The sequence below is a fragment of the Pituophis catenifer genome, unplaced genomic scaffold (genome assembly GCF_029215685.1).
Source record: "Pituophis catenifer annectens isolate HBS135680 unplaced genomic scaffold, rPitCat1.0.hap2 SCAF_1, whole genome shotgun sequence".
Lineage (NCBI taxonomy): Eukaryota > Metazoa > Chordata > Lepidosauria > Squamata > Colubridae > Pituophis > Pituophis catenifer.
In genome coordinates this window covers 268,085,462-268,097,373 of record NW_027256881.1, presented here as the reverse complement: position 1 = coordinate 268,097,373, position 11,912 = coordinate 268,085,462, and the positions used below count along the sequence as shown (strand labels likewise).

The 11,912-nt window shown below is 34.6% G+C and overlaps 1 protein-coding gene across 1 annotated transcript in view; it reads left to right on the top strand.

The window, feature by feature from the left end:
* SLC1A2 (solute carrier family 1 member 2) overlaps positions 1-8,641 on the top strand; it is a 34,703-nt gene extending 26,062 nt beyond the window's left edge. The window contains exons 9-10 of the mRNA XM_070931204.1: positions 5,211-5,442; positions 8,567-8,641. Coding sequence (XP_070787305.1) covers positions 5,211-5,442; positions 8,567-8,641 — 307 coding nt within the window. The remainder of the gene's footprint in view (positions 1-5,210; positions 5,443-8,566) is intronic.
* The last annotated feature ends 3,271 nt before the right edge of the window (positions 8,642-11,912 follow it).

Below are 11,912 nucleotides of genomic sequence, written 5' to 3'. Positions count from 1 at the left end.
ATACTCATTTGTGATTGGGGGAGCCAATCCTTTTTTAAATCCTGGAATAGTAGGTAGACAAATATTCAATCGTGGCCCTGGCCATGAGCTATAATATGTAGAAATATGTAATATGTAGAAAAATATGTAAAAATTACATATATGTAGATACATATATGTACAGATATAATATGTAGAAAATGAGATGGATGCTGGCTCTTTTGCAATTCTATTTTAAGGACTATAATGTACAGAAAGACTGTCAGGATTGCTTAGGACACTAAAACTACATATATGTTTGTAGACCTTCTTCAGTTGTTGACACAACACTGTCCTGTCACTGGATCATCTCCATTTTTGCCTTACAGAGTTGTTGTTTTTTCCAAAAGTCAGGACAATGATGCAGCATTTGCTATTCACTTTTTGAGCAAGCTTCTAATCTCATCAACTTCTGATTAGAAACTTCTATGGACACTTACCATATATTTAGTGGTCCTGAAGGATTTGATCTTAGCATATTTCTTCTCACCCCAACACATACACCATTTAAAAATGCTGAAAATGACTTACGTATTGTAGCAATAAACAAGACAAGCTGATAATTAAAACACAGTGCTAAAATGTTAAAACTGCAGAGGCAGCAAGAGAGGACAGAATAATATCAGCCAGTGGGACAATAAAACAGTCATTTGATTAACAATCTATTGCAGTTGAGCATGTGAGATATTCATCTGACACCAGGAAGATGTTAGTATTGATGCTGTGCAGTTCTCCTGGGAGGAAAAGAAAAAAAAATTCCATACCCTAGATATTAAAAGTTAAGAAAGTAGGATGAGCTCTATCACAAAAAGTCCTGTAGCTCATGTACAGAAGGTCATTGTATAGCAATTGCCTTGGACATCAACTGCTTGTAGTTATGATGATGATGAAAAAGTAACTTTGTGATGAATGTGCTCATTGATGACCTTTGCACTATCTCTGTCTCAATAACATGCCAGTACATATTTTGGTGAGCCAGACCTGTTTAAAAATTCCCCACCCCTCATAGAGTGGAGAGATTGCATAAATAAGCTGTCTCTTCAAGAGCTGCTTTTCTCCCCCTGAAGTGGATCCCCCAAAGTGCTACCCACAAATTAACAAGCTCAGCTCTATGACCTTAATTAGTTGATTAGAACCTCTGGCTCTCTAGAATTGAAATCATGTGGTCTCAGGGATGCTGTGACAGCTTGAGGCCCATCCATTAAGTGGGCTGCTGCATGACTGATAAGATCCTATTCAATTTCCCATGAAGCTTTTTTGCTACCTAAGCAGGGCCTGACTCATAAACTGTGCTAGGCAAATAGCCAGCAATAATGCATTTCTTTTAGTGTACATTGTGTGCCTGATTACTCTCTTCTCATCCTTTTCTCTCCAATGAATCTAATACAAACATCAATTCTCTTCCTGCTAATTATCCCAGTGCTGGGGTGAGCATTCCAAAGATTAGGGAAGTAGGGGGGAACTGCTATAAAATTTGCCCTTTTTACCCAACGTCCTTGTGAGTTGAGTTTCAGAAACCCCCATTGTTCGGCTTCACCAGGCTGTTTAGAGTTACATCCTGAATTTATAAAGCGAAGTATGAAATAAAATTGTAAACACATTCACAGTCACCTGAGTTTCATTTAGTGACTGCTTTCTTTAACAACCAAGTTGCTGGTTCCAATTGCAGTCACTAAACAAGAACTACCTGTAATGCTATAGAAAAAAGATGCTCTAACATCTTTATATGTTTATATCAAATTTCAGCCTCATTCCTATCTTCTGGGTTAAAAGGTAAGAAAATAGTCCTGCCTTGGTATAAAAGCCAGCTGGGTGATTTCAGGTCAGACATTCTTTCTCAGTCCAATCCACCTCACAAGGTTGTTCCTGTGGAGAAAATAGAATAGTAGGTATGTTGGTGCCTTGGATTATTTATAAAAAATAAGGAAGGTAGTATTTAAATAAATGAAATTAAGTAAAATATTGCTGTAGATAGGAAAAAGTACAGGCAATTTAATAGTTAATAGAAAGCAGCCCAAGGGGAAATTGCACCTGATGTAGATAGGTTGTTATATCAATAAACAGGTACTGGATTTATATTTTAAGGGCATGTTTATATTGAAGCAGAAAAGAACAAAGCCTGACAGGCGGTTAGAGGATGTTAAACTGATGTTGGTGATTGTTTGCTTTCTTGTTCAAGGAAATGTCATTTGAAGCAGTGTCACTTGTTAAAACAGTCCTCTCCTAAATCATAGCCATAATTCACCAATGGAGCCAACCAAGCACACTGGGCAGAAAAGGCTGGAGTTTACATTGTGATGCCTGATCCTTCTCAAAGATTGAGTAATGCTGTGGTTTAACCTAAGCGTCCCCTGAAGGAGTTCTGTGATATCATCTTTATAGAAAAGATCAGGTAGAGCAAAGGAGGCTTGGGATCTTGAACAGGCTTAAACGTTTTAGTGACAGGAGGGCTGATCTGTTATTGAGAGAAACTTCAAAAATCATCATTTATACACATTTTTAGACTGACTTTACATTCAGAGATGGCACATAGTTTTTTAAATTCCTTTTTACTGGGAGGGACAATTTCATATTTCAATGAATCTCACATGAAAAAGCCATGTTTGTACTAGTAAACCTGAGTGGCTACAAACGAAGCTACTGATTCTCTCACTTTTTAAAAAACCAACAGCATAAAACCTGACTGAAGTTCCTTTTTTTTTTCCTAGTTGGTTTTCTAGTTGGAATTACCCAATATTTGTATTTATGCAGTGAATAATCTGTATTCGATAGCCATTTAGTACTAGCAAACAAAAGCCTTTGACCAATAATCATGAGCTAATTTAAATTGATTAGTGAATGTTATCAGCCTGGTTTGAATTATACACCTAAATATAATGTGATATTTAGCACTGCAGTGGTGGGTTTCAAAATTTTTTACTACCGGTTCTGTGGGTGTGGCTTGGTGGGCATGGCATGGCTTGGTGGGCGTGGCAGGGGAAGGGTACTGTACAATCTCCACTCCTAGCCCACTCCAGGGCAAGGATACTGTAAAATCTCCATTCCCTCCCCAATCCAGGAGAAGGTTACTGCAAAATCCTCATTTCCTCCCGATCAGCTGGGACTTGGGAGGCAGAGAATAGATGGGGGCAGGGCCAGTAAGAATTTTTACTACCGGTTCTCCGAACTACTCAAAATTTCCACTACCAGTTCTCCAGAACTGGTAGCCACTTCATGCTTAATTCTTAGATTTTAATATGCAAATACCTTTTTCAAAATTGCTGCGGAATCATATTGCAAAAGAGATCTAAAAATGTAAAAATAGACTACACACACACACACACACACTTACAAGAATATCTTTCTAGTATTAGCAAATTACACTATTCCTATTTTAAAATGCAGCCTTTGCTATTTTTTCACAAAAGAATTAATCCATTATTTTAGTGTGGTCAACAACTGAATTTTACAAAGCAAAGCAAACATAAGAGTACTGCAGGCACAGGGATTTTATATTTTGACAAACAGGAAACTCAGAATAGTCTTGTACAGTCTTGATTGTTCAGTTTTTGCTTCTGAAATGCCTGAGAAAATGAATTATTATATTTAGTATGGATATCTATTTTGTTTTTCCATTTATCACCATGTAAAATCTAAATTTGTGAGAATACCTGGTAAAATGGCATTATAATGTTAGTGTACAAATCATAAATCAAGATGAAGTTCAGCCAGAAAACATAGCCAGAGGTGGGTTTCAGCAGGTTCTGACCAGTTCTGGAGAACCGGTAGCGGAAATTTTGAGTAGTTCAGAGAACCGGTAGGTAGCGGAAATTTTGAGTAGTTCAGAGAACCGGTAGTAAAAATTCTGACTGGCCCCATCCCCATTTATATTCTGCCTCCCAAGTTCCAGCTGATCGGAGGAAATGGGGATTTTGCAGTAACCTTCCCCTGGAGTGGGGTGGGAATGGAGATTTTACAGTATCCTTTCCCTGTAGTGGGGTGGGAATGGAGAGTTTACAGTATCCTTCCCCTGGAGTGGGGTGGGAATGGAGATTTTACAGCATCCTTCCCCTGCCATGCCCAGCAAGCCACGCCCACATAACCGGTAGGAAAAAAAATTGAAACCCACCACTGAATGTAGCCCAACAGATGGGTTATAAAGAAAGAACGAATTTGGAAAAATCTTAAGACAGCAAAAATCAAAAACGTATTGGAGAGTTATATTTGGCTAGTCGTTTTTTAAGGTATATTTAATTATGATAGCATTTCGCTTTCTTTTTCTGAAGAAGGTTTTTCCATTTAATCTACTGTATTTCCTGGCATCTAAAATATTTCCACCTAATCTACAACTAAAAGTGGTCTGATGATTAATGTTCATTTTCAGAAAAACAGATGTGCTGTGATCTCCTTCTCAAATAATTTCCTTCACAAACAATAACATTAGAAAGTGCCATCACAAATGCATTCAAGAAATGAATTGGCTGTAGAGAAAATATGCTCTACATAGGTTCTGTACCGAGTCCTAGTTGGATTCCCATGGATCAGCTCTGAACAGTGTTTGTGCAGTGTTTAGTCTATGGATAAGACTTTTCTTACAGAAATGGAGACATAACAAAATTGCCACTCTTACTAGGAAAATAATAAAGAAATAATGGGTTTCACAGTGACTGATGTTGAAGTAAACGTTACAGCAGAAGCTAGCATTTTAGAGAGGTTTTGGAAAGTATAAATGCAAATGTATAAATATTCAGGGTTTTTTAAAATCTTTTCTTGGCTGTCCAGTAATTAGCTCCTTTTAAGATGAATATCTTTTTTATTCACTACCTTCTTAATCAGAGGCTTCACCATTAACATTAACCAAGTTCAAGAGAGATAAAAATGTATTATTTTCCAAAATGGGAGAAATTGAAATGAAGGAATTTTGTAATTAACTAATTACTAACTGCAACTTCTGGAATGCTTTTTGAGAAAATATAGGAATCGACTTTATATTGCTCCTTTTCTCTTGTTACGTAAATGTTCTTACATTGGGGATTCACACTGCAAATCGGCCTAATATCCTTAAATTGTATTGGATTGCAACAAAGTTAGAGCTTGGCCATTGGTCAAGATTGGCTCTGACCAACATCACACTTGGAAGATCCCTGAAGTCTCTTGTCAATTGATTCTTGGTGCTTCAAGTCTTCCATCTTTTGGTATTGTTTTCTTTGTAGAGATCGAATGAGAACATCTGTCAATGTAGTAGGAGACTCCTTTGGAGCTGGCATTGTTTATCATCTATCCAAGGCAGAACTGGAAAACATTGATGCCCATCACAAGATACATGAAGATATTGAAATGACCAAGACTCAGTCAATTTATGATGATCTGAAAACTCACAGGGAAAACAACTCAAACCAATGCGTTTACACAGCTCACAACTCTGTCATAATAGATGAATGCAAGGTACCTTTCACATTTATGGATATTGAGACTTGCATCTAGCAAGTCACAGTACAAACTTTTTCTTAAAAAATAATAAATTATCTTTTTTTAAAAAAAAAATGTAATAAGGAGACAACTGGCACCCATTAAAAATGTTCAATATGTGTATATTTGCTTTTAATTTTGTTTAATTTATTGCAATTTTGTTTAAACTGAAAGATGCATGTAATGTTTGCAACCAAGAGCATGTTTCACTATGTGTTATGGAAAGCAGCACCATGCTGAAAGAATATGGCTTCATTTTCTATTTCAATATTCATTTGATTTTTAAAAAGCACTTTGATTTAATTGATATGAAACAATGAATTTGTTGCAAATTATGATTGCTTCCAAAAAATATTTGTTTTTCGGCTTCAAAATTTATTTATTTGTAGAATTTATAATTTATAACCCATCTTAACCTAATGAGTCTGAGTACTTAACAATACACAGCCATAAAACATCACAAAACAAATTTTAAAATACCATACCATACATACAATGCAACAACAATGGAATTAACTGAAAAAAATGATTTAAGAAGTTGTATGATGATTAATGTGAAAGACAGTTAACTGTTGAGAAATAATGAGCCTCAAGCAAAATGTAAAGCCAATATTATTTTAGATTAATGCTTTCCATATTACACCATATAGGCACATGTGTTGGACTTCTTAATATGTGGAAACTCACTAATCCAGGCATGTTTGTTCTTGCTTTCAGAGTTATTTTTGGTCATCATTACCATATCAATTTTGTGGTTTATGTTTGATCCTGTCAGTAATAACATGAGTTAAAAGAAAGCTATAACAAGAATTATCCTGACCAAGATTGAACTGAGTTTCAAGAAACCATAGGGTCTCAAAGATTCTTGGAATAATTCTTATATCTTATTTTATTAATCACAATTTGAGATGGCAATTGAATCTGGTAAAATATTAGAGAGTATGAACTAAGTTTTGTTTCCAACAAGCTAGCTTTAAAACATAGATTCCAAACTGTCTTTTTTTCAATCCCAAGTAATTAGGATTAATTACTTAGGATCAGATGAAACAATAAATTGTGATCAGTGAAAAATGGAAGAGAATGTTTCCAGTCACGGTGGGAAGAAAGAGGGAAGTCGGTGAATAAATTAGTGATTTCCTTAGATTGTTCAAAGCACAATAAAGCAGAATTGTCACTACTAACAACTCAAGTTTGACTGGAGAACTGAATTCAGTGTTTTCTTTAGAGGGTCTATAGCTTCATCTTTATATATTTATGCTGATAATAGCTGATTCTGTTATTAATATCTTATCAGCCATAGACGACTAACCAAAATGATGTGAAAATGGCAAAATGTGCATTATGAAATCACAATGCAAACTATGTACTGTCATACTTGTACCCTAATGGTAGAGACAACTATTCTATGTAACTCACATAGTTTGAGTTGTGATGACCCAAAGCAGATTTTGCCTTTCCCCCCATCCAAGCTGACATATAACCATGGTTTTAATTACATAATCATTAAGTTTTTTATCCACATGGGTTAGTTTTCAGTTTCAAAGCTGAGTTGGACGAAATGGCCGCAGAAGGCTTTGTGTCATATTAAGTTTCTAAAACTTCATCATTTAAACACAATAAAAATATGCTTCAATCCAAAAACATTTTCAATCCAAAAATTTATTATGATCAGAAGATTTTATCCATATTAATTTCCATGACAGAAAAATTATGACAGCGCTATTATTTGGTTCCCAGTTTAAGCAGAATTTTCTCAGGTATAGGCATTAAACTACTTCTTCTATAAAATATTATTAGTTATGGATATAAAGGAACACTACTACATCAAAATTAATCAGTTTTAACTTTCAGTCATTCAGACAGTGGAGCACACATTTAAGATGTTCATGTTGAAATGAATGGGATACAAATATGATAAAATGTTTAACTGTATCATCATAAAAGTTAGGAAATAGGACTAAAATGAGTGCGTGAATTTGAAAATTTGTAACAGGATCCAAGTTTATTATTTGGTCAGCAGTTTTTGTTATTGATACTTGACTTACTAATACAATTATTTGTTGTCTTGGCTTTTTAATATTTAACTGGTTTCCTATTTTGGTAGTGCTGTATGACTAATATAAGTTTATTGACAAGCAATATTGGCTTATGAGTTGCATGACAGTTTTTTCCTTGTATTTTATTTATTGTCACATTTTATATTTCTTTCTGACCTTACCTACAATTTCAACTTCAAATATGAAGTGAACTTTGTTTTTAATGCATGTATTTCCCTCTTTGTAATCAGAAGGAAGGGTTGCAACTGTTTCAAATGTGAATGCATTCCTCATGTTTTCATGCTCAATGCTTCTGTGCATCTAATTTGTCCATCATGTGGAATATTAATCTTGTCTTGTAAGGTTCTTTTTTTGAAGCTGAGGACCAGAACATGGAAGGTAAGGTTGGAAGTACAAGTAGATAAAAGACAATTATGATGTAAAGGTCCAGTTCAGTTCTAATCAGTCCAATAAGTACATTAATTCTTTGGGTTTTCTGGCTGTGTTTATGATATTACAACTGTAAAAAGGTATCAATGGCCAGGAAGTATTTTTTCAATTAACTACCTGGCTATTGCTTACTAATCAGTGTTTCCCCTAGAATGTTTTCATCATTCTTTGCTTTCCATCATTTTTATTAAATTTAAAAATGTAACAGAAATAAATTAAATGCACTCTTGTTGATACTTGTTTGACTTGACTGTAACTGTACCTTTAACATGCACCAGTAATGAAATATGTCACTCTTTTGTGGCAAATTAATTCTTCCATTTATTGTTTTGCTATTTTTTTATAGACTGTGTACAAAAGAAAAAAATAACCTATCAGCTATCTGCTATCAGTTTTTCTCTGCATTGTTGTATTTTGTGCTGTAAATTTTAGTATTTTCAATAGATTATTTTTTAAAAAAAAATTGAAATGGCAGAACTGAATCACTACCCCCAAAAAATTAAAGTACGAATGTACTCAGTCAGTTCTGTAACTATTGAGATTTGTATAATTCATTATGTTTCCTATCAAAGTGCCTTGATTTTAAGCTAGGTGTTGATGGTAATTACTTTCAGGTAACCTTGGCAACCAATGGCAAATCTGCAGACTTCAATGCTGTCGAAGAAGAACTTTGGAAACATGAGAAATAAGATGGAAACCCTCCAGGTCCATCTTGAATAAGTCCCTGAAGTTGTCTTTTGGTAAAGCAGATATCAAGATCCAAGATTTTCCACTGTTTTTATTTAGCATAGAAATGTGCTTACTTAATGCTGTTAACTGAAACTTAGCAATGGTCTTGTGAAGTCTTTGCTCTTTTAGTTTCTTGGCCAAATAATTCATTTTATTTTATTATTTGTTTGGATGTAAGAGAAATATTTGGTTGGGTTTCCTCCTTCTGTTCAAAACAGAGAAAATGTAGGCATTTAAAGAAGATTTTTAAAGGCACAATATAGCTGATTTGCTTCAGGGACTAAATATTTAGCATTAAGTATAGTATACATCATGCAGAATCTCCCTCCTGCTGAATATGTGAACCTGTATCTTGGTGCATACTGAATACAGTGAGCATGTAATCTAAGACATTATTTCTTAAATTCTTTTCATGTGCTTTCCTTTGCATATGTTTTTTTCAGTTCCCTTTTCTTCGAACTGTCTTAAAATAAGTGATCTACCTTAAAAAAAAAATCCAGTTCCGAACTCCAGTGAATGCCAATACATGCAAAATAACTAAGTATTTTAATGATAAATTCCTCATCTCTCCATTCTAGTTCTATAAACAGTCAACCTTTTTGAGATCAGAAGGCAGAATACAGTTTTTACACAACTGAATTGGATACATTTATGATTGTGGGTTCATTTCCCTGTAATCCCAGTGGAATGTCCTTCCAGTAGGCAGATTTGTGACACTGGAATTAAATAAATGACATGTTAGCACAGCTAACAATCCATGCCAGGAAGTATACATACTTACCTGGGAAGATATTCAACAATTAGCAGAATCTTAATAAATCTATAAAAGCAGAAAATAGTCATATTTGTATGGATCCAGAAGCATCAAGAAATCAAGGAATTCTAATGCAGTAGTTTATCATACTAAAACTAACCCAGTGCCAATTGCTCAGCATATACCCTTCTGCTCTCCCCAATCATATCTTACTGCTTCTTCGTTGAGATTTGAGAGTGCTTCTTTTTAGGGAAGATATCATCTGCTAGTAAATTCTCTTTTGTCATTCCTTTTCCTAAGAAGAAATAAATTATATTTAGCATGAGTCTTCTTGTACAACATCAGTTAGTTATTTAATCAGGGCTAAGATATTTTCCTGTAAGTACTAGATATCTTCCCACCCAATCTGTTGAACCTTAATTATATTAAGTATAATTAGTTTGGGCAAATATCAATTCGCTTCTCTAGAATATTAAGTTTTATTTGCTATGGCATTCAACGTGATTATTTCTTTGCCACAATATTGTAGAACGACAAATACTGCAAGTGATGCCAATCTAAAGCTGAACGTCTTTTCAAGCTAGTGTTATTCTCTTTAGAAATATGAAAAGATCAGCCAGAGCAATGTTTCTTCTTTTTGTTCCAGTGTATTAAATAATTGGCCCTGGTGAGAGCAGAGATTTGGATGTAACTCCCACATCCACATCCACATTTCTCTTTCTCTTACTTTTGGTGAACTCTGCAGGCAGTATAATTTAACTCAGAAAAACACAGGATATAAGGAAATCACACCTCTCACATCTCCTTTTCAAGTCAGGTCTGGCACATCATCTTTGCGTGCATTAACAGAAAAAAAAGAGAACTCTTAAATTTTACACAGATGAGCACACTATCCTTATGGAGAAGAAGTGCATTTGTGGCTATCACATGTTGGCGCCATTTTTTTCATGGGCAATCCACACTGAAGCGCCTTTTAGGATTTTCTTACTGTCCCTAAAAACCGATATGCTTGTGCTCAGTGTCTCATTATATTTTCCCTTCACTTTGAAGAAGCGAAGCACTGACCATTAATGGAAGAGTAGGTTCCTTTATATGGGGACAATTTCTGAAATGCTAATTGAAAATAAGTCATGGGTTCCTTTCAAACCACACTGAGAAGGAAGCTCTCAAATTAAAATAAGAAGAAATTGTAATTTTTGCAATTAGAGATTTCTGATATTTACAGAGGAAGGGAGAAAAAAAGCCCTGTGTGGGATTTGGGAAAACATTTTTGGATGTTTCATAACTCAGGGAATTTCTGGTTCATAAAAACAAAGCCACATTTTACTTACAATCAGGGATATTCATGGGGAGGGGTCAAAAAAGTCAATTTGGCCTTGTAATTAAAGCCCTACATGTTTTTATGTGCATGGTTTACCAAAAATATAACAGGGAGAGGTGACCATGCTCAGCATTTGCTTCCTAAATGAATTCTAATGCTCTGTATTCTGCTGTGGTAATCAACAAATTTAACCATCCACAGTCTTTCCATTTGACAATACAAAACAGAACCTTAACAATTATCCCACCTTCTTTATCCAGGGTAACTACTGTAGTTTCTGAATTTCCAAAAAAAAAGATGCAGAAGGATTCTGCAATGTTAGTTTATAAGCCTTGCCCATTTGTGTGAACATGCTTTTCATTTGCAAATGCAAAATAGAGTAACAATTGCATTCTATAATTTTTTTTTATCAGTAGTCAAAGTTTTCCTCCATATTAATGCCTCCATTGTTGGTAACATTCATTAATGATTAATAATTAACTATTAATATAATACTTAAGCATTTTTGCAATTTAATCCCAGATGTGCAATAATTTATTTCTTGCCTGTGTAACCAAGACGTGTGATAGCTACCTAGAGACTCAGCAAAAGAAAACAATTAGGAATTTCATCTGTAGGAAAACAATTTTGCACCAGCACTTTGCACTTCATTCAGATCCAGTTTGTTAATTTGCATTATAAACCCAGCCTTGCTTATCAGCAATTTCTTGATTAGATAGAAAGGGAGATCTGAACAAGCAAAATTCCATTTATTTGATATGGCATTGGAAACCTGAGAAATTCTGGCCACTTTGAAGATAAAATCTTCCCATGATCCCACTCTTGGTATGGTTTGATTCATGGATTTCAACAGAATTTTCATTTGTTTTCTCTGTGGTGCTACTATATGCCCCTCACTTTTTATAAACAGGCTTAAGTGTATGTTCATAAGACACCTGAAGTAATTTACAGCAATGCTAACAAAAAAAATATTATATTTGCGTACATGAAAAAACATTTGTTTTTAACCCCCTTTTTTATCAACAAGATCTCTTTTTAGCCAGCTGAATTGCCTTTTGTCTTGTAGATCAAATCTCTAGATACTCTTCAGCTTTTAAAAGTATCTTTTTAACAGTTAACATGGGGAATATTTTGCACTTATTTTTCACATATATTT